Source organism: Cimex lectularius, unplaced genomic scaffold (assembly GCF_000648675.2).
Source record: "Cimex lectularius strain Harlan isolate CLEC.00 unplaced genomic scaffold, Clec_2.1 scaffold234, whole genome shotgun sequence".
NCBI classification, from domain to species: domain Eukaryota; kingdom Metazoa; phylum Arthropoda; class Insecta; order Hemiptera; family Cimicidae; genus Cimex; species Cimex lectularius.
This window is the reverse complement of record NW_019392804.1, coordinates 520,321-544,015: the sequence shown is the minus strand read 5'-3', so window position 1 is coordinate 544,015 and position 23,695 is coordinate 520,321. Positions and strand designations below refer to the sequence as shown.

The window sequence follows — 23,695 nt, the reverse complement described above, 5'->3', positions numbered from 1 at the left end:
CTATATTTGTTAAATTTGTTGATGATTTTGGATTGTGATGGTAAAAAAATTAACAAAATTCGATAAATCGTATCAATGTCATCCCGTACAATGCGAATAGACTTTCTGATGATCCCTTATACTTGCAAAGATAGCATTTTAATTAGGACTATGCTTGCTTGTGTATGCACTGCCCGAGGATCTGCAAAATAAGACAAAATAATGAAACCTCTACCAATCAAGAATTTGGGCTTAAATTTTTCATTAATGACTTTTGTTTTTATTGATGTAGAATTGGGTGAATTGCCACACATTCCGATTAAAACATTTGCATTTGAACTTATGCTTCACTCTCGCATATTTTCTCCGCTTTATGAAAAAACATGAATGTGTAACCTAACCCGTCCCTAACCCTATCTTACCTAACCTAACCTAATCCATCTTTAACTCTAACACGAACCCTACCTAACCATACCTAAGGTAATCCAATCCATGTGCACTTCCCGGATTATTGTAAGCTTTTAACTTCCCTCAATATTTGTGTGCAACATAAAAAAATGTAGTTTGGTAGCTTACGATCATTTTGGTTTGCCTGCCCTGCAGTTTGGGTCCGTCAGGCAAGTTTTGGCCTCTCGTCATACATCACTGTTGGATTGAAAGTTGGGTATGTTAAGACGATAGGATTGTATCTACACAACAGACTGAGGTAGAATCGCATAGCTAGACTTAAAAGGCAAGAATTTAGCAGAAGACATTTAGAAGCTTAAAAAAACCAATCAACCAACTGGCCCATTTTATGGAAGAAATGCTGAAAACGAAGAAAATCCTCGACTTGGGACCGTGGTGGCACTGTGATTAGGGCGTCCGGCTCATATTTGCTGCGTTATCGATTCTGGGTTAGAATCTCCGAAAAAAAATTGTAAAGTGTTTTGAACACTCGTCCATGACGTCACTCAACGGTTACTTTATAAAGTCGATTAAAGCTTGCATAGGGTAATTTCAGGTGAAATCATCAGTGCCTTTAAATATTGCCACATTGTGTAATAGTTTTGTCGATTTGGATTGTATTCCTCCAAATAAACCCCAGTCTAAACTAATTATTTAATTTTTTTTTTGATTGGCGAAACCAATTTTGTGACAAATGTTTTTAAGATTTGTGGAAACAAAAGCAAATTATTGGAACAATAGTGCTTAGGATTACGACCAATTTGGGCAAATCATAATAATGAATCGGACTTTGTCCTAGTGTAAGCATAGTTAGCATTCAAAAATTTACGTAACTTTCTCGAGACGGACTGATTGGTGGAAGGAGAACAATTCTGACTGACCTCCGGACAAATTGTTTGTCGGTGTACGAAATAAATGTACGGCAAACATTGAATCAATTGATTCACATTCCAGGAGTTTCACCGGTATTAATGACACATGACATGAAACACCGAAGTGCTCAATTTCACCTTCTGGTCAAATCCTCGGGGATTTAATAAATGAGGACTGCACTGTACCAACTTCCGAACGTTTAATTATTTTGTGGTTATTCCTGTTTTGGATTTTTTAGTTCAAAGATGTATTGTAAAATATATTACCTAATCTTCGCGCTCGCCTCGGTCGTCGCAGTTCATCCAATAGAGAAAAAACCTGAGACGAACGACGCCTTTTCAATAAAACGTGAGTTAAACTGTTATGACCTTTTTATAGAACAGTAGTTTTTTATTTAAAAAAAAATTAAATTACAACATTGGCCTAACAAAAGCAAATTGTCTTATTTTTAAGCTATCGGTTTTTATATCTATTACATCAGAAAATTCCAATTTAAACATATCATTCAGAAAGAAGGTCTCCTTATCTTTTTGTTTATGAATGAAATAATACTAATCTTTCAACATTATATTAACACCGGTATGTTGTGAGCACATGGAGAAATGGTTAAAAATGAGAAAATAGTTTAACATGCTTGTGATGTGGGAGGCGTAATCGATTGAATAGAATTTTCTTTGTGTGATAAACTAAATTATTTATTTACTTGTGAGTTGTGTAAAAAAGGGTTCAATGTTATTACTAACAACCAGTGTTAAAACCAACATTTATTTTGCTAACGGATAATAAGACTATGTATTTTAATCCTTGATTTTCAGTTAGCTGACAAAATACGCTACCTCGGACCAAAGTATATTTCGGTCATGTATATTTCAGACATTCTAAACGTCAGCGAGGCCCAGGGTCGCTAGTGACTCCAGTAAACAGCGAAACAAGCAGATTTTTTCAATCGGAGTTTAAAATCGTAGGAGTAGGAAAGAAAGAGAGGGAGAGAGAGAGATATTAAGAGGAGAGTGTGAGAGATTAGGAAACAAAAAGAGTGAGAGAGTACGAAAGAAAACGAGAGAAATTGAAAGAGAAGGAGAGAAAGAGATAGATAGATAAATAGAGATAGATAGAGAGAAAGAGAAAGGGTGAGGGAGGGGGCGAGAGGGCGAGAAGGAGAGGGAGAGGGAGAGAGAGAGAGAGAGAGAGAGAGAGAGATAGAGAGAGAGAGAGAGAGCGTGAGAGAGAGAGAAGGAAAGAAAAAGCGAGAGGGTAAGAAAAAGAATAGAGATTGAGAGTGAGAGAAGTGAGATAGAGAGAGAGAGGAGAGAGAAAGAGTGTGAGAAGATGGGAAATTTCACATAGTCGAGGTCAGATAGTCACAACTCACGTTAAATAGTCCAACAAGACTTGTCAACACTATGAATATGTTATCTGCCATATAAATTATGTATTATTAATTTTTTACGTTTATTTGTGTTGAATAGTAAACTTTTGAGACATGATTTAGTTATAGACGCTTAGTCTCGTCAAAACAGACATGTGCCTAGTATTTCCTAAAATTTCAAAGGACATCGACCAAACAGATTTACCCGTAATCCAGACTTGCTTTCCCAACCCAACTTTCAAAAGAGGACAGGCACACATTCGACAAAAGAAACTTTATTTTCAAGAAGATTTTAAAATTTGGGCAGTTGTGTATTCCAGGATGAAAAGATGAAGAAAACTGAGAGCTTTACTTCGAAATCGATAAAGGACTAAATTGAAACTTTTCTGTAGCAAAACGTCAAACATTTATTTCTACCTTTAATTGTAATTCCCATTTAATGTTTAAATGTTTCCCATTTAATATTAATTAATATTTCAAATATGTAATTAAATAAGTGTACTTTCTAATATGTACTTGCAAATTTAAAATTTTCATATTATGTAAGTGTTGCACATAAAATGGGAATATCGATAATTTGAAAAAACGATGAAAACCTACAAGATGAAAATTATATTCTCTATTTAGAGCTGATTTTATATAACAAATTTATTTTCTTACACATATTTGAAAGAAAAAATAGCACAGGTCGTTTCCGAAGGATATTCCTGAAGCATGTATTGAATCCGCCTACGCAGAATCCTTCCTTATAAAATGGAGAACCCTCAAAACAAACCTGAAAACCTTTTAATTTATGTTTAATGAAGGTGGGTAAATAATAAGATTTAAAGGAATCAAATTAAATTTCTTTTTGTTGCATAATTGTTAAACCTTGGATTTATTGTTCATCTTCCTAGTATCCGGCCTTAAAAAATAATTATCATAGACAATATTTTAAGAAATTTTATTGTGATTATATGAAATCTATATCATAGAGATAACGGGAAACATGTTAGCTTTTTTAATCAATAATCGCTCTTTACCTATGGCAACAGTTAATTTAACTCTTTTTTTTTTAGATTTTTTTATTCTACTGCCGCAATATATATAGCAATATATATAAATATATTGGACGGGTAGAAACCATTATTATCTTTTTGAACAAAGCTCGAGAACTTTTGTAGATATCGATTTCGGTGTTCGTCCTGATCCCAAGCAAATCCTTGCCCCAAACCCGTATACCTGGTAACGAAGGGAAGTCTACAGTTTACACCCATTTGTTATAAAATAAAGTTTTTCTTAGCCCTTATGGTACATTTGTACACAACGGTCGGCTGCGATTACTTGAAATGGCACTCCACCAGAAGAACATTGAATATTCGGAAGGATAAAAGAGGGAACTATTTGGAAATGATAGTTTGTGAGTAGAACTATCCTTTCCAACCAGTGAACTGATAAACTTATTCCACCAAAATTATTTCTATAATAGAGGGAACCCTGTGCTCTTATTAATTATTCCAACTAATAGTTTTCCCAATTATCCTAATTCGATAGAGTTATCAAAGAAATTACGACTTGAAATATAGATTAGAAAGTCGTTTTCCTTCTGATAACGGAAAGACACGTGTTTGGCTGGTGGGGCTGTCAAAATTGTACCTCTCGGTCTGACAATGAAATGTCACCTCGCCCACCAAATTAAAAATCACAAAATTTAACATCAATTCAATATAATAGAAAAACCCGAGCAATTGTTTATTCCTTTTTATGATGCACACACACGCGCGCGCGCCCTGATAATTGTTCAAGTTTGCCGGTCGAGAAGTAAATAGCTTAAATAGTAGCGTTTCATCGGTTTAATTCCTCGAATCGTGAGAACGTCGTGAGAACGTTCAGGAGGATTGTTAGAAAAAAGACAAAAAAACTACTGTTAAACAGGCCTCAAATTTGTCTTCAACATGGTCAATTTACCTTGATAATGTGTTTGATGGTGTAGTTATAGTTAAGCCTAACTTGAAACCAAGCAAAGGAAGGTTAGCGCTATTAATAATAATTGAAATGAATAACAGACAGGCATAACTGCTTCTATTTCGGATTACGTGAACTATGATAAGATGCCATGGTTAAAACAATAGGTCAATTGAAATGAAAAGCGGGTGGACATCGGAAATGTGCAATTAATGTTTTGACACCTTCCTCGTCCAACAATTATTAATTAAAAACCTTATAACTCTCATTAGATTGCATATACTGAATAATTCGGCTTTTTAATTGCATTCTATTAAGAAAACCAGTCTGAGATGTGACGTTTTGCTTGACAAATATATTTGTTTTATATGCTGAAACCAAAAGGCAGATTATAGTGAGGAGGGAATAGACTACATTTCATTGAAAACAGCTGAGATTATAGACCCAGGAACAAGCACCACGAAATTTGTAGGTGATTTGGTTCACTCTACTTGCAAGTCATTGGAATGGTTCCGAAGACCTGAAAATTCCTCATCAGTTATCGGCTTACAGAGTGTAAGATGTTAAGAACAGCATTGATTGACGGTTCTCAATAAAGTACCAGTAAACTTTCCTGTACATGTATTCAACAAATCTTAATTGTGTTTCATTGGAATAACAAGACCTGCAGATCATTCCTTCTCACCAATTCGGCTTCTTTCCTCATCATTCCAGTTTACAGCAAGTTATCAAAGTCGATGATACCATTTCCTCCGTACAAGGGAACAAAGAATACTTATTGATGGGTACGTTTCTGGATGTGACCCAGGCTTTTGTTCTGGCGCCCTGTCAACCTTTATAAACTTAAACACTTCCTACTCACCCTTTGTTATCTTGTTCTGTAATCCAATTTGACTGATCGCTGCTTCAGAGTGAGCTGCGACAATACTCACATATCAACTAATAGGCGTCTCACAAGGGTTCTTGTGATATATTATACATTCTTGGTAGCATTCCTGTATAACATTTACACAGCTAATTTTCCAATACATCCTAACACCATCATTACCTATCCGGGTGACACGGCAATTCTGTCTTCTAACCCGAATCCTATCCAAGCAACCTCCAACATCACCTTGTGTATAAACTGACACAATAGTAAAGGACAATATTGAATTAAGAAAAATGTATAGTGTACATTATCTTCCACTTTTTGTCAACAACAAGGAATTTTTGACTTTCACTCAGGCAGATACTGACGAGGAATCCCTACACAAGACCTAAGAGAGAACTTAAGAGAAGACTTGAACAACTACGAAGTATTTTAGGATTAAAATTTATTTTGACAGTCAAAACTCAACTCAACTTTACTGCGCTTTGGACATACGGAGTAGGATTATTGGGTTCTCCCAAGACGGCCAATATCCAGCGCATCCAATCCTTCCAATCATAAGTCCACAAATTATTGACAAAGCTCCTGACTACGTCACTAACCTCACTATCCACCACGACCTGTTACACACCAAGCTTTCGATCCATCCTAAACTGTCCTTCTTCAACTGTCCTCTGTTTTTCTTACGGTTACTTGTCGAGAGGTCTTGTAATTCCTTACGATTAAGTTTCATCAAAAGATACGTGGTTTTTATCCACCAAGAGATGTGCCAAGGCATTAATATTAGTGTAATTTCAAATGAATGAAGTGAGAAAGTACAAGAAACCTCTTGAAAAATTAGTTAACTCTCAAATCTCAACATTGTATATCTTCAATCTGTCTTTCGGACGGGTTTCTCAAATAATTCCGCTATTTTAAAAATATCTACCGATGATTAGACGGCTATGGATTAAGTTAAAGTTATTATTATTGACCTTCTTGATTTTTCTTAAGCTTTTGACTCCCTAAAACATTCACTTCTTCTTTATAAACTCAATTCCCTTTACTTCTCCTACAATGTTCTCTGATGATAATTTTACTTCCCCCAGCCCGGTCACAAATAGTCCTCATCCCAGACAAGAATATTCCTAATGTCCTTAAATATTGCACTTATCATCTCTTCCAAAGCTAAGTCTCCTGTTTATTTCTTGACCTTCAGATCACAATCATACTAATCCAAAAGGACGTAAAACAGCTATTGGGCCATTGAAAATGAACTCTCAATATCAATAAGTCCCAGGCTATAGTGTTTGGATCCCATCCCCTTCTCCACTCTTTACCTTCTATACCTCCGATCTGCATTAATAACCAACCGTCTCCTTTTATCCATCTGTCAAAAACATAGGGATCGTCCTTGATCAAACGCTATCATGGAAATCCCACATTTACTACATCTTCCCTCTGCCTATTCCGCCATGCAACTTAATCTAACTCAATGCTTTACATCTTTAAGTCCCGTCTGTTTGACTATCTCCTAATTTAATGAGGATGGTTAATTTTCTGTTAATTTTTCCCTTTTATTTAATTTAGTGCGTTTCATTTAGTTTTATGCTATTACATTTAAATTTTTATTTAGACATTCATATTGACACGAATTGTACCACATTTTGTACTTCTTTGTTATTTAAGTGGGTCCAAAGCACCAGAATAAAATTTATTTTCTTTCTTTCTTATAAAAGTGGAATATTGGTTTTGCTACGGAATTCTTTGTTATTAAATAGCAACGCAAGGGGTTAAAAATGAATTCAAGTTGAATATTAACAACCGTAATAGGATTACGATTAAACAAAAGTATGTTATGTTAATGATTATAAGAAAAAATATTTTAAATGATGTTAAGCAAGTGGCCTTCATACGGTACTTAAAACCATCAAATTTTCCATCACTCATGCTAACCCCAGATGTCAAAAACACTGGCAACGTTACTGCAAATTAACCGAAGCTTATATCAAATGGATTCATTGTTTGAAATTATACCTCCTGTACGACGGGATTAAGCCGTTATTTGAGAATGGTCAAAATAGGTGGAAGTTTGCCCAAATACAATAATTCTTTCTCGGCTTGGTATTTTCTTCTTTACAGTCGCTTCTTATTTTCAACCAATTACCGTCCTTTGAGGTTAACTTCAAAAGATTCACTTTTTGAAAAGAAGATTTCTTATTAGTACCAGCTCATTAAGTTTACGAAATAAAAAAATATAAACATAATTTTTAAGTATGGGATACAATTTTAATACTTTTCTTAAATAATTGTATTAATATATCTGTTATTTTAATCCATGTATGTTTAGTAGTCATATTGATCGTATTAATTATTTTAATTAGTTATACTTTTTTGTCCGAGGTGTTGGTCGAGACGAAAAAGCCAGTTTCAAGAGCGGGATTCGAACCCACGACATTCGGCAGAAACTTCTCTCAATGACACTTGCTTTTTCATCTCAATAATACCTCAGATAAATTTTATTTTTTAAACGTCTCTAACTAAAATTTATCCGAGTTATCTTGCTTCCTATCTTGAAGTAGCTTTACGACTTGTTGCACAAAACGACCAAATTTCGTATTATTAATTTATCGACGCACAAAACAATTCTATTATATTTAATGTTAGGGGATGTTCCCCCCCTCCCAGAGGCTTTAATATTATGTAAAATATTTTTTCAGACTAATTTGAACGTGTTTGAACTGCCATTTTATTTTATTGAGTCTAACTTTGAGTCTAATATATGATGAATTAGAAAATAAGGATTGGTTTTACGACTTCACTGGATATTTTGACAGGTTTTGCCTCCCTAAAAATATTATTGTCTAGTTTCTTTTTTATTTTAAGTAAAGTGGAGAGTTGGTTACTTTCTTCGGTTGGAATTTTGGGTGATTTTCCACACAAATAATATGTTGTATATAATCACACATAGAACCTACTGGTGAAACTTGAACTTCGATCTTTCCTGAAACTGAAATAATATGAATTTAATTTTGCAAGAAATTAATCATTTAACACACTGTCTTCTGGCATTTCCGTACAATTGTGCTGTTTTCAAAATAAACTCCAGGGATGATTTTTTTCCTTTTGGTCGTTGAAGGGAGTGCAATTTTGAAAAATTGCTCAAAATAGAGCTGTCGGGTGGATTGCAGCTTCATAATTCGACTTAATTCATTACTGAACAAAGTCATTACTACTGAGTGTCAAATGGTGTTAAGAACTGAATCACCTTGTAATGAAGGAAGAGTTTGTTATTTCGAACACCACAGGACTCCTTACTATCACTAATTACATCGATCCGGTCGATTATTTAAAAAAAGACTATTAAGACTCTACCTGATATAGGATCGTTGATTAGTAAAGTACACGAGAAAAAAACCCAAGTGCTGATGATCTACTGTTGGACTGTATCCGGAATATAAATAGACTATAAATGACCAAATGATAGATTTGGATTGTAACCAAACGAAAATATAGATTATTTATCAGAGCGGAGACATTTCTAATGAGAAGAAATGAATTATTTCTTTTAGTTATTGGGCCAAACCAATCTCCGAAAGCCGTTTGCCAACGAAGAGGCACTTGTTAAATATGCATACCACTTTTGACTTTTAGTTTTTAATTAATTTCTAAAAATATACAAATTATACAGAGGAATACATTAAGATGTAACAAATGTCTATTGCCTGTATTAAAAAAACTTCCTTTAATACAAATTTTTTTTTATAAGGGATAAAATTCTACTATAAATGTGGATAATTTTTTTTTGGGGGGGACTGGATACACAATTTTTTTACGTTATCATTTTTGTGTAATCGATTTCTCGTAACCGGGCTGTGCGCATGGTTTAGGTTGGGTTAGGTTAAGATGGGTTGGGTTTGGAACAAGGTAGGTAGGGTTGGGTTAGGGTTTGGGATATGCTAAGTTTCATTTAGAGACGGGTTAATTAGGGGTAAGGTTACGGTTTGATTACATATCCACTTTTCAATGTTTTCCGTGAAGAGAAAAAAATATATACGCGAAGGACGAGTTTTACAGCTAAGTTTCGACGTTTCTATATATACAAAATCAGCTTGGGTTGAAAATATTATGAATAAATCATTAAATTAATAAAAAATGGTAATATTTACAAAAAGAACATATGCAAATTATCTAGTGGGACATAAATACACACACACACACTCTCTCTCTTTTAAAATCAATTTTTAATTACCCTTGATAACAATCAATAAAAAAAGAGGTTTTCTTTACTTAACCAGAAGCCCAACTATTATCAGAAACTTTGAAACTGAACTTCTTATCAATGTCAAACCTGATTTGCTTGGAAACTTCATTTCCAATGATATGCTAACAAATGGTTTACAATGTCATTACGTCGGCCCAGCTGAATTGGGGCGAAACAGGCTGCATCATTATTTATTAGATTCACTAATTTCGTGGTCCGCTTGACCAATTAATATATTACAATTAATTTAGGTTTTTAGTTGAGATAAAAAAGTCAATGGCACGAGCGGGATTCGAACCCACGATCTTCGGCTAGATACGCCGCTGCTCTACCACTTGAGCTATCGTGACCTCGATCCACTCGGACACCAACTTCCTATCTCAACCCCACCTTCTGAGTTTTCCCTCCTTTTTGCCATTTTTCAAATGTCGTGTAATCGGATTGGATTCTCGGCGACAAATGAAATGACCACGGAGAGCTTTAGTGAAGTATACTTCATTTTAATTCATTAAATTCACTAATTTCGTGGTCCGCTTGACCAATTAATATTATTTATTATGATTATTAATATTATTATTATATTATCATTATTATTTATTAGGTTATAGATTTTTATCTTTTTGTTGAATTTTAATTTAATATTGAAAATCACGGATAAGGCTAAGTTGAAATAATAGAAAACACAGTTCCTTCATCATGCTTTCTAGGAATATATCCTCTTCATCAGATCTTTAAAACGATTATTAATAATGTACATATGAGCATCTAATTAGGTTTCAATGTAAGCTAGGTTAAGTTGACGAGAACTATCACCAGTTTATTCCATATGGGAATTAATATTTTATTTTAAACTTCACAACCTCGTGAATTAATAGCACTTATTAGGTTGTCTTTGCCTCTTAGGTGGCTGGTGAAGTGTAGCTCGACAAATTTAAATTCGCCCATTCGTAATTAAATAAAGTTAATTGCGATTCCACGACGATGTCAGAATTACCAAGCGTCGGAAATGTGCCCTAATAAAGCAATTAGGGGTACATTTCAAACAATTGATTCCCTCTTGATAAAGGAAGGACTTAGGTGGAAGGAAGTATAATCGAATTGAAAACTCTTTGAAGGTCTCTGTGAGTAATCATTTTTAATTGACCAAAACGCAGGTCCAGATTAGAAAGAAAAAAGAAACCAACCGAAGGTCTAATTAAATATCTAAAATGAAATTTTAACAATAACCGTTCATAAAGATTTATATTTCTACTTGTTTAGTAGATGTACGTTAGCAAATTTTACTCAGCGAACCCAACATCCTTCCAAATCGGCTGTAGTTAAGCGTTTTAAGAGTGAAAGAGAGAAAAAATCTGTGGACAATATTAATATTTAAATAACACTAGGAGACTTTGTTTGAACCAGAATTTTAATCTATCTTCTTTCGGATAATCTAGATCTTGGTATGGACTGGATGAAAAAACAATTTAAATTCTTATCTGCCAAACTTTCTGTGGTACAGTACGTGGCAGTTTTGGGTCTGAGTCTATCATCAAAGAAATTAGAAACCATCAAATTAGAAAACCTTGATTATGCCAATTAGTAGACATATTTAAAACTGTTTTGCCCTGATGATGAACTTAAAATAGGTTTCGGTTGGTTGGCGATAACAATTGGATTTGTTTTTTCATCCAGACAATACCGAGGTCCAAATTATTCGTGAGTTAAAAAGTGGTCGATACATAGAACACTTTGAACAGATCTTTCTGCTTTAACAAGAAGTTAAAATAAAGGTAAAAGCAGTAGTTGAGCAAATAAATTAATAATAGGCTTTACTGTTGCCTCCAAAGTATATGTTTTTAAGGAAATCTGTTGTTCTGTTTAATTTCAGAGGTAGTACCACAGGAGAAAATATGGGTCAAACAACTGATAACCCGGGCACTACTGGAGTTTGTACCTCGAGGAGTGGACCCGAACAGCCTTTGTACCGAGCATGGGAGAGCCTACGTCAACGACCTGGGACGTTTAAGCCTCTGGGCTGTCCAAAGTGAGTTTTTTACAGTTTATTGTATATTTTGTTGTAATTATTATATTGCGAATCTTTTTTTACTGACGCCTGCTGGTCGATCAAATAATTGGTCCATCCTGGCTTTTAGATATTTGAGATTCGACATACCATTCCTACTTCATTTTTGTCCAGTTGGTAAAAAATAATCCATAAAAATTATTCAAGAATAAATATTTTAATTATAACATTTAACTGGTCGTTAATTTCTATTTATAACACTCAATTTGGGCTGTGACTTCTAATGAAAGAACTTCATACGTTTACAAAAGACTTGTTTCTTTCTTTTAATTTGTCCGAAGTCCAAGCCCTTTAATCAATAGCTATGCAATCTTCCTGCCGGAAACAGCGAGAAAAACCGTAAGGTAAAGTACATAATAGAATACTTTATCAAAGCGATCGAGTCAATATTATAGATAATTCTTTTGACATTTAGACAATCTGGAGGATGTTGATAACAATGATAACACACAATCGCGTAAAATTTACCGTACGATTCTTTCTAGCAACTGATTTGTAATTTGGTCATAGAATTAATTAATGTTAAACTAACTTAAATTAATTTCTGTTAAACGCTTACCCATTTTCTGATTATTTTAACCCGCATGAATGCCTGTTTATGTTTACATTAGAGATTACATCAACATTTTTTTCATTTCATCCTTTTGAAATTGTGCGTACAATCCTATTTTCTAATGCCCATCTAAGACGGAAAATGTTTTGACATAGATATGTTTTTGGTTTGATACACCCATTTTTGTACATGACCATTTTCCGTTTTGGAGTGTGCATGGTTTTGGTTAGATTGTGCTAGGTAGTGTTGGGTTGAGATAGATAGGGTTAGGGGTGGGTTAGGTTAAGTTAGGTAGAGTTGAGCTAGTTATCGTTGTTCAGTGACTACATAGAGTCTCTTAAGGCCCTTTTACACGAGTAAATGTTTTGATCTAAAAAATATAACATTTTTCCATCAAAGCCTTGTTCAAACTAACGTATTTTACTTTAGGCGCGCCAGGAAAGTAACTTGCAGTTTTGAAACCAAATAAGGGTTAGGTTACACACCCACGATTCATTGTTTTAGAGTTTTGTTAGAAAATATACGGCTACGAAGCGCGAGTTTTACGATAAAGTTTCACAACTAATCATTACATTCATAAAAATGAACAAGAATAATTATATCCACCCCTTCACTTGCTCACTCTATTTTTCTTACTATCTTCTCCCTCCCTTTCTCTCTTTCTCTTTCTTTCTTTCTTTCTTACTCTCTTTCACTCGCTCTTTTTTCTCTTTCTCTCTCTCACTCTCTATCTCTCTCGTTCTTATTTTTTATCTCAGTCACTCTTTCTTATTCTTTCTCCTCACTCTTCCACCCTCTTTCTCTCTCATTCTCATATATGTATATATTTTTTTTTTGTTTTCCATGTTAAGAAGCAGAGAGGTCTAAGTCACCTTAATTTTGCGTGGTTAAATAAAACTTATCTTTCTATCTTTCTCTCTTTCTTACTTTCTTTCACACATTCTTCCTACTTTCTCTTTTTTTATTCTCTCTTTCTTAATATCTCTCACGCACTCTTTCTCCTTCCCCTTCACCCTCTCTCTCTCTCTCTCTCTCTCTCTCTCTCTCTCTCTCTTTCTCTCAGCCACGCTCTGTCTCTCTCAATCTTTTTTCTTACTCTCTGTTATCAGTCTCTTTTTCCCTCTCTCTCTCTGTTGTATTCTCTTTCTCATTTTCTCTCTCTCACACACATTCTTTTTATTTCTTAATCTCTTTCACTCACTCTTTCTCTCTCTTTCTTAATCTCTTTTACTCACTCTTTTTCTCGTTATCTCTCACTCACCCTTTTTTACTCTCTTTTTCTTACCATTGCTCACTACTCTATTTCTCTTACTCTCTCTTTACTTTCTCTTTTTCTTTTCTCTCTCTCTCTCGTTCTCATTTAACTTTTTACGCCAGCAATGTTTGAGAAAATGTTTGTACCTCAGCTAACACATATTTTCTAAACGATTACCTCTCATTCCGGCCCTATGTTAAAAGGTTCGGGCGGAAGTGAGTTTAATAATCGGTTTCCGGCTTAAAAACAGAGAAAACTAACGTGAATCACGGCGGCGTGAGTCACATAGAATGAGTGAACGGTCTTACGTTAGACAGTTTGTCCAGATGTTTCTCAAAATTTTATTTATAGCTTATGGGGGCTTACTGAAGGAACGACATCCGCCGTCTAATACCTCAGACAACCCAAACAAACTAACTCCCTTATCATCAAACAAGACCGATATACAAAACCAAGGTTCACTCCATCGGGGTTTTTTAATTCTTACATTTTTCCCGCCGATGTGCCAGACTTTGAACTTAGTTAATCAATTCTATAGATTTTTTATCTATAGAATTGATTAACTAAAATAATTTAGCATGTGTTATAAAATCTGCATTATATAAATCTTATGTGTTAAGAATAAGTATAACATTATCTAGAAAACACGAAACAATCTTTCAAGGAATATATCCTCATTCATCAGGATTTTGAAATTATAAGCTAAGTCGTGTGAGATTTCTTCTGGGGACTGCGGAGTGAAAGACCTATGTCTCGCTGATAAGAGTTTCAAATAGAAAAACTCACCTACCACTGTTTTTACCTTCCATAGAAGTTGCCTATTTATTAGGTTCAAAATGTAGAGAACAAAATTTTGTTATACATTATTAAGCAAGAATATAAACTAAAGGAGTATACTGCACTTTTCGCCATTTTGTCTTTGTTGTAGTTGAATTGAATTGTGATTTGTTTATTGCAGAAATGAATTCTATATAAGTAATAAACATGGGGGAAGAAAGGACCTAATGATACGATAATTAGTTGGTTTAGTAGAATCAAGGAGAAAATCTGGTGACTTCTAGATAATTTCGATGCGACAATTAAATGAAACTACACCACGGTAATGTAAAATAGGGCGGGAAAGGCTCCAATAAATGCATACCACGGCGAAATGAAAATTAAGGCACATATGGTTTCTTTTGTACAGACTACTTTTACCGATGAATTGCAATTTGGACCCGATAGTGAAGGTGAACCTGAAGGTTTTGAAAAATACTATTATTAACTAGAAAAATTGCTGAGGAGTGATCGTATAGGGGCGCAATTACGCAACCGGAGAGATTCTCTTTATACCCTCTCGAATATTTCGACATCTTAGATTACTGAATGGCGAACTGATTATGTTTATCTGGAAGTTTTTCAACGATGCAACACGTTTTTACTGTCCTATTTGTAATAGTTTTCAATTTGGCTTAATACTTCAGCATGAGGCTGCATGCATTTGTAGCATGGTTTGTCAATTTTTGTTTGCCTATGAAACCCTGCGGTAGTTGTAGGTTTGTAGTGTTCAATAAACAAAAAGCATGCACCTAAGAAAGCACATGGACCAACTAACTACACAACCACACCAGTAGCGAGCCTTGGATTTAGACTCATATGTTTCAGCACATCACCAATTTCGGAATTGAACAAATTTTCAGAAGCCAAAAGTTGGTATTTAGAGTTACTACCAATAAGACTTAAACAACACAAATTACTCAAAGTCACCATTGTTGCTGGCGAAAAGCGTATGGTATGGTATGGTATGGTATGGTGGAAGGGATGCCGGGAAGCGGGGCTTGTATTCCCCAGGCACTGCAGCCTTCTGGCTTATTGTACTTTCCCAGTTCCCTAGTTTAGTCAATAGACTCAATCCTTCTTCTCAGAAGTATCAGGTCATTGACTGTTATTGCTGCAATTTGGTTCCCTGAGTTTGAAAAGCGTATGACTAAACAAAAGTGCGAAGGTGAAGACAGATGAAAAATGATCCGAAAGGACAAAAACTTCAAATTTGCTTGGGATTAATGTGGACTAGATGTGAGACCGATGACTTTTCGTTGCTTGCTTCTGCTTGATAAAAACTGTTTTTTATCATGCTAAAAAGCTAGGATAGACAGACGAAAAAATGATCTGAGACGACCAATATTACAAATTTGCTTAAGTTTAAAGTTAACGATTTTTACAGTCGATGCGTTTGGTTTCGCTCGATTCTGCTTGATAAAATATGTCATTTTACTTATTTGCCATGCTAAAAAGAAGTTTCAATAGCAAAAAAGCTAGGACAGACAGACGAAAAAATGATCTGAAACGACCAATATTACAAATTAGTAATTATTCAGAAATCGTGAGATGCATCACACCAGACCGCATCTCACGATTTCTGAATAATTATCAATTAATGGTTACTAATCACCACACATTACAAATTTGCTTGAGTTTAACCTTAACTAGGTGTACAGTCGATGCGTTTTGTGTTGCTCGGTTCTGCGTAAAAACGGGTTATGTTGATTTTTCACCATGCCAACAAGGAGGTTGAAAAGCAAAACAGCTTCATAGTTATACTACCAAAAAAGAAAAAAATAGCACCATTTTTTTCCCTTCCGATCACCCAACCCTTTGTTTTCCGAGAATATTCAGAAGATTTCGTCAACATGTAAACATTCCTATCCAACATGGACACCCTGTTTGGCTTGGTTCTGATCAATAAGGAAGATATAATCATAAATATTTTGGCCGGATATTCAAGTCTACGTTTTTAACCTTATTTGAGTACAAAATTGAGGCGGATAAGATTTTAATGATATCATATGGTCAATGGCGTACATTCGTGGGTTATTCAGCATCATCAAAGTAGGTGTTAAAACGTATGGACTAAAATGCTGTACTATTACGGAATTTCTTCAGATGCCGCCTTAACATCTAGACCTTGGTCCATAGCGTGAAACCTAGTCGTGGGACGGGTGAAAATTATTTGTCCTTTTAAGGATCAAAGGTGTTCCTGGATGCACTGTGTTTCCAGATGGTGACGCCCATTGCTATACGTCCTCTTTAGTGAATTCATGAACATTAAAAGTAAGGAAATGACACCAAAGTTAATCAAATAATTCAAAATTGAGAATAGATTCAAGGGATGCCAATTATCATCTAATTAGGATTATTTAAATCATCACAGAGTTTTACATTATAATCCTTAATCCTAATAATTCTAAGCCTCTTGCCCAGAAAATTCCGATATGTGTCATATACTTTCTAGTAATTTTATGCCTAGATTGCTAGGTTTTCGAAAGGATTCCGTGAAATCAGACTCGAGAAATATTTAAGATGCAGCTCGATCACTCATTTCTAAACTGCTTAGTTATCGACTAGTCTATTATTTTCCATTAGAAAATTGATAGCAAATTAAAATTATACGTCTTCTGAGCAATCTATACTGAAATTATTTTTTCTTTACTGCTCGTTGCTAAGAAGTGAGATATTTTTGCTGAATTGTTAACACGGCAAATAATCACTGATAATGGAACGCAATTTGTAAGATCGCGTCCTCTGCGTCACATTATGAAGATTGATCATGTAACTCTATCGTTCCAACCCGGTTAAGAAAAGGCAGTGCGATCTTTTAAAAAATTATAACGTAACACAATACAATCTGTGTCCTTCTTCTGCACAATGGCTATGGGAAATATTGATCAAATTGGTTTTTCAATCAATGCAGGAGTGCCACAAGGTAGCATATTAGGTCCACTTCTTTACTTGTTATACACCAGTGATTTTCCTTAAAAAAAAGGGAGTAAAAATTGCAACGTTTGCATATGGAACAACGGTGATATCAGTAGGACCGACTCATCATCCATTCAACCAAAATCCTTCAAAATGTAATAGGATAAACGAATGGAGAAAAAAATTATTATACCGTAAAGCGATACCGCTAAATATCTGGGAATGACCTTAGATGCTAAGCTGAGATGGAAAATACACGTGAAGAAAAAAAAGGGCAAAAATAGGTTTATGGTATAGAGAACTATACTGCTTGATAGGACGTGGCTCCAACCTTACTATATAAAATAAAATATTATACAGATAAGTCCTAAAGCTTATATGGATATATGGTATTCAACTATGGGGTTGTACCAAACACAGCAATATCAAAATCATACAAACACACCAAAATAATATCTTACGTAACATGGTCAATGTAACTTGGTACGTAAGGAATAAGGACTTACATAGGGATCTTAAGATCCCTGAGATCACGGTGGAATACAAAGATTTGCCGCCAAACACCAACAACCACTCGCCTCAGATAGCACGAGAATGTGGAAGCGACCAAACTCCTACATAACCGAAACACCGTCAGAAGGTTAAAAAAAGAAAGCCATATGAACTAGTGGTTCTAACTAATAGTTCGTCTAATAAAACCGGTTTTAATAAATAAATAAAATTTAAAAAATTGTTTTTTATTCCTAAACTTCAGCTTGTAATGCTTCAGTGGTATCTATTGTCCGAATAGTCTTAATTCAACCGAAGAAAAATCTTCGCTTTTCGCTCAACCTGTATCCTAATCATACATAAATATAGAACCATTCTCTCTCTTCCCTGAAGAACTTTTCATCTTCAGAAATCAGAGGTCTAGTATATTATCAAAAATTTTCCGAAAAAGAGAGCTTCTGGATACGATCTTCTAACCTCTCAAATCCTCGCTCTCCTAAAGAATACCCTTGTTACCCTTCTTCGGGGTCACTGATAATTATAGTCTTCCTTTCTGCCACTGCGATCTGAAAGTATCGAATTGACCATTTTTTATTTCCAAACCTTAAGGTTGTTCAACACTTTCCGTGGCACCTCTTCACTTATTTTTTATGAGGTAATATCGCTTTGCAGTCACTTAAAACATATTCCGATGTCTCTGCTGTTTCATGGCATGTCTGTCTCAATTTCTCCAATTTTTTCGAGGTGGAAATTAAATTTGCAATGGTCATTATAAAAACGCATAATTTTCCTTAATTCCCTCCTGAGACAGGTAGATTTTGTTTTCCTGGTGGAGACGTCTTTGATAGTTTGCACCTGTGTGTATGGTCATTTGTTTCTCCGTTTATTTGTTCAGTTCAGCTTGTAGCTTTGTTGTGTGCCGATTTAAGGTGTGAGGGCTCCTACTGACCAAAAGTCAGAAAACTACAAATTTGACTGGTTAAGATGGCACTACGTCAGTAAATCTTCAAATGAAAAATTCTGAGTCAACTGAAATAAACCATAGATGTTCTTTACTGAAAATAAAACCCCATAGCGTGAATTAGGTATAGTGCACCATATTCAGCCAGTTTCTCAATCGCAAAATTCAAAGGATCAACTTAATGGCAGAGCTGAATTGGAAAATTACTCTGGGTGGTATTTAGAACTGTGATTAAAACAGATTATTTAGTGGGACGTTAACAGTGAAGATTGCGATAATTCAGGAAAATTAGGGCCAACAGCAAGAATATCCGGACCGGAGATACACACTTTTGATGAAATTATTTTGATCAAAATCGCCAGTAATTCTATTAAACAAAACCATCTCATCTGGTCGTAGTAGACGAAATTCCAATTTGAATATTTTATTCGCTTTTTGAACATAATAGGATGTATTTTCAACTGTAAAAAACATTTCGAAATTAACTTTTCGCTCTTTTAATGTTAACATCGTTTTTTCGACAAACCAATAAATCAACCAACCTTTATAGCCGTCCCACTAAAAGACTCATTACGCTAAAGCAAATTTACAGTGGGATACTCCGTATTGGACACTTTCACATTAATGAAAAACGCAGTAATAATATTAGAAAAACCTAGTCTGCCCAACATGAAAATCTTTTCATTTTATATTTTAACTATAAACTTTAGAATCATTTAATTTATCCGCAATGCTCGATTCCTCCCAAAATCAAGAACCTTGCCCAGTGTCTTACTTACAAGGTGGCACTTACACCTTTTCTATTCTATCAATAAAAAAAACCTATTTTGTACTTACATTTACACATTACTTAAAAAAACTCTTACAACCACCGTTCAAGTTTATATAACCTGCGCAAAAATGAATAGAGTAATAGAAAATTACTTATTTTGTAAACAAACACCTTTTCTGGCCTTTTCTTCATCTTAATCCAGTTGTATTCTCTTTAACAGTGGAAAGCCATCATCATGAACCCGAAGTTCGCAGTATTGTAATGAACCACGTTTCTGTCCGTGTCCGTGGAGTGATAGCAGAAGAAACTGGAACTCCCAGACAGAAACGCGACTCATCAGTAAACATAAAAGCATTCCAATTGTTGTTCTCTTCCAGATGCTCGCTGCACCATAATCTCCCGAGTTGCTGGTGTCGGGCTGTTGCTGCAGCTCGTCTCATACGGCATACGTATGAGGGCAACATCCCATAAACGATTACATAACTTTAATAAAGGCCTTGCAACCAAAACCAAACTTATTTTTTACTTGAAAAACTTTTACAACGAGAGTTCAAGTTTACATTTTAACTCTAAACCTTCAAAACAATTTATTTAAGTGTTCCGATAGCTTCTTTCTTATACTAGGATCAAGATAAATTATCCGATGTATCGTAAGGAAGTAGAAATGATGAATGATGGAGTGAGTGCGGTGTTCAATCCTTTTTAAAAAGATGGTTCCTACTCATAGTAAGTTGTTCAGCAGCAATCCGGATTTCGAGCTTTTAGCTCAGTTGTAGAACTCCTTCAATGATAATGAGCTAAAAGCAAAACAACTTACTGTGAGAAGGAACTATCTTTTTTTGGGGCGTCGGTGGCCGCAAGGTTTAGTCTTTGACACGGCGCTCATCACTGTAAGGTAAAGGTCCCGGGTTCGAATCCAGCGGCCCTGCATTCGAATCCGACATACTTATAAATGGGCTTTTTTTCAAAAACACCGGCACCCTGAGGGTTTATATGACCTCTGCTGTTGCGAAGCCTCTTAAAAAAATAAATAAATAAATAAAAACTATCTTTTTAAAAAGGCTCATAAGGAAGTGTGTTAGGCCCTTTCCTTTTTGAAATGAGTCTACTCAACTTATATTCTGAACATAAAAACTGAACTTATCTTTTACTTGAAGAGTCTTACAACCGTTCATAGGTCGTCTGAGACCTCAAGGGTTAATGCGTAGGCACGACGCTCATTGTCTGCTCCAGCGGCCCTTCTGCTTCACTGCTTCATTCATATCCCAGGTTGAAGATTATTGTCTAGGGTCACCTGACCACCAGAGATTCAAAGTCAGTCCCATCAATTTCACTTTTTTGGTTGCCCATAGCTTTAGTAAGTTGTGACAATCACAAGAGGCGATGCTGAGATATTTCACATGAGCACTTAACCCACCTTCCAACGTTCCGCAATGAGCCTTTTTACTAGGACGTGTAAAACTTGTAATCCACCTGTAGTAGCGTGTAATCGAAGATTGTGAACGGCCTGATCAAGCGCTCGATACATCTTGACGGAATTTTCGAAACGACCTCTGGACATCTTGACCACCATATAACTCCTACAACATGTCTGTAGATGAAGACTTGTTAATAAAATCAACAATGAAATGGCCATATGTGTAATGAACTAACATGGCAACTATTTACGAAAATTACGTCTGTTTTATATTCTAAACAGCAAGTATTGCGTCTTAATAAGGCATCGACTGGAATGAGATTTCCAGTTATTCCCGACTTTGCACAACAAAAAGTCGAAGCAGGGAGCGTATTGGATCCGAGGAAAAAACGAATTTGGAAGTGTCAAAGGCACGCGAAACGGTTGTTAGTGAGTTTCCAGGTGAAATATTAACTGAAATGATACATCCCTCGTTCCGTTTCGACATAGTGCGATGTTTCAAATTCAGCGAGACCTTCATCTTGATCTTCCACCTAGATTGCGTCATATTACGATAGAATAATTTGGCGGAAACTTTTTTCTTCTCTGTTCTAATGATAATTCACTTAACCTGATAATCTGGCATACAGATGGAAGCAAAATTCTCATAAATATGCAAAGAAAATAAAACGATCCTTCGATTTCCGAATTGTTAGAGGGCTACAATACACGCAAGCATACATACAGTTCTAATCGTCTTAAGTGCGTGAAGTCGAGAGGTTTTTATGACGCAAGTGTGCGTAAATTCCTTCTAGCTTACACTTTGACCTAATTACCAGTATTTAATGAAAATGTTCAGAAAACAATTTAAAAAAGAATAATTTATCGGGAAAAGAAACCTCAAAAAGGTGGCCAAAGAAGGATACAATTCAATTTCATCTAGCAACTTTCCTATTTAATTATTATAATACTTCAGTAATTAACTAGAGAATCAATTTATTTTTATAATCCAAGCAGATTCATTTCAAGGAAGGAAACGGCCTAACACATTTCCTTGTAAGATTTCTCACATAATCTTGATCTTGGGATAGGAATATACAAACTATAAATAAATAAAAATTAATTGACTCGAATGTTTGGAATTAATATAAACACTTAAAACTTAAGTAAACTTAAACTTAACACTTTTTTTTTTTTTTTTTTTTTTTTTTTTTTTTTTTTTTTTTTTTTTTTTTTTTTTGGCGTTATGAACTATGCATATTAGCCATGTGACAAATTCGTATATGTGTGTTCAAATTTGGGGGGTTATTGGGAAAAAAGGGCCAGGGGCAACGGTGGGAATCGAACCCACGACCGCGGCGTGAGAGTCTCTCATGCTAACCACTCGGCTACCGCGGTCCCCAATATAAACACTTGAACCGTGATTGTAAGTCTTTCAAGTAAAAAATAAGTTTTGTTTGGTTTTAAGTTTAGAATATATATAGCGCAGACTCATTTGAAAAAGGAAAGGAGCTAAGACACTTCCTTGCGAGATACTTGAAAAAAGATCTTGATACTGGCGTACGAATAATGCGCTTGGTACGCTTAAATAAATGACTCAAATGTTTAGATTTAATATAAACTTGAACCGTGACTGTAAGAATCTTTCAAGTAAAAAATAAGTTCTGTTTGGTTTTAAGTTTAGAAAAAAAGCCTATAAGACTCACTGGAAAAAGGAAAGGGCCTATACACTTCCTTGTGAGACATGGGCAATGATCTAAATCTTGGATTAGGAATATACGTATCAATAATGGACTCCAACGTTTAGAGTTAATATAAACTTGAACCGTTATTGTTAAAGTCTTTCCAGTACAATTCATTATACGTTTAAGCTTATCTTCAAGGTTCAAGATGAAAGAAGATTAGTTTGCGGAAACTAAAGGGAGACGGTGGCACGCAGGGACAGCTAGAGAGTGAAAAAGGCGCAGAAATGTGGGAGCTATTCCTTTCAGGACAAGGTTCGAAGGTGGGTTGAGATGGGAAGTTAGTGTCCGAGCGGATCGAAGTCACGATAGCTCAAGTAGTAGAGCAGCGGCGTATTTAGGCGAAGGTCGTGGGTTCGAATCCCGCTCGTGACGCTGACTTTTTTATCTCAACCAATACCTTTCATAAATATAATTAATTGAAAAATGTTAATTGGTCAATCTGACCACTAACTGTAATGGATTAAAATTAAAGTTAATACAATGGATAGGATAAATTATAGTTATTATGAAGCTTAATATTTACAAAATGTAACAATAATTACGATATGAAATGCATATATTATTTTCTTACATTTTCTGAACGCGTATTACTAATATCATCAGTTTTCTTTGTTTGTACAGCATTAATATAACGGGGTTTACAATTTAAAGGAGTATTGTCCATATACTTGGCTGTGCATAAATTGTGAGCATTTACTCAATTTGACTGATGGGATTAGGAGATAGGTTGTGTACGATGGATTTTTCTAATTTAAAGCTCCGCAGTCTGCACTGGAGAAACGGAGGTGGAGACGTTTCCAATTAGGGTTAACTTGCCATAGGTGGAAAATTCGAAAATCGGAGGTTTTTCTCGGTAGTTGAGTTTCTCGCTGGCTGCTTTTATCACACCCTGTAGCATCCGGAGTCCTCGAGAAGAATTTTTACAGGTTCAGTAGTTGGGAAAACGACCAAAAATGAGTTTATTTCTGGAGTGTGTAGCAAATGGCTACTGTCAATGT

At 35.1% G+C, this 23,695-nt stretch overlaps 1 protein-coding gene across 2 annotated transcripts in view; it reads left to right on the top strand.

The window, feature by feature from the left end:
* The first annotated feature begins 941 nt into the window (after positions 1-941).
* LOC106664772 (nose resistant to fluoxetine protein 6-like) overlaps positions 942-23,695 on the top strand; it is a 65,014-nt gene continuing 42,260 nt past the window's right edge. The window contains exons 1-2 of one of the 2 annotated variants that reach the window (XM_014390765.2): positions 942-1,647; positions 11,597-11,752. In XM_014390765.2, the coding sequence (XP_014246251.1) occupies positions 1,545-1,647; positions 11,597-11,752 (259 nt within the window). In that variant the 5' untranslated portion in view covers positions 942-1,544. The remainder of the gene's footprint in view (positions 1,648-11,596; positions 11,753-23,695) is intronic. The other variant, XM_014390766.2, reaches the window with a different exon arrangement.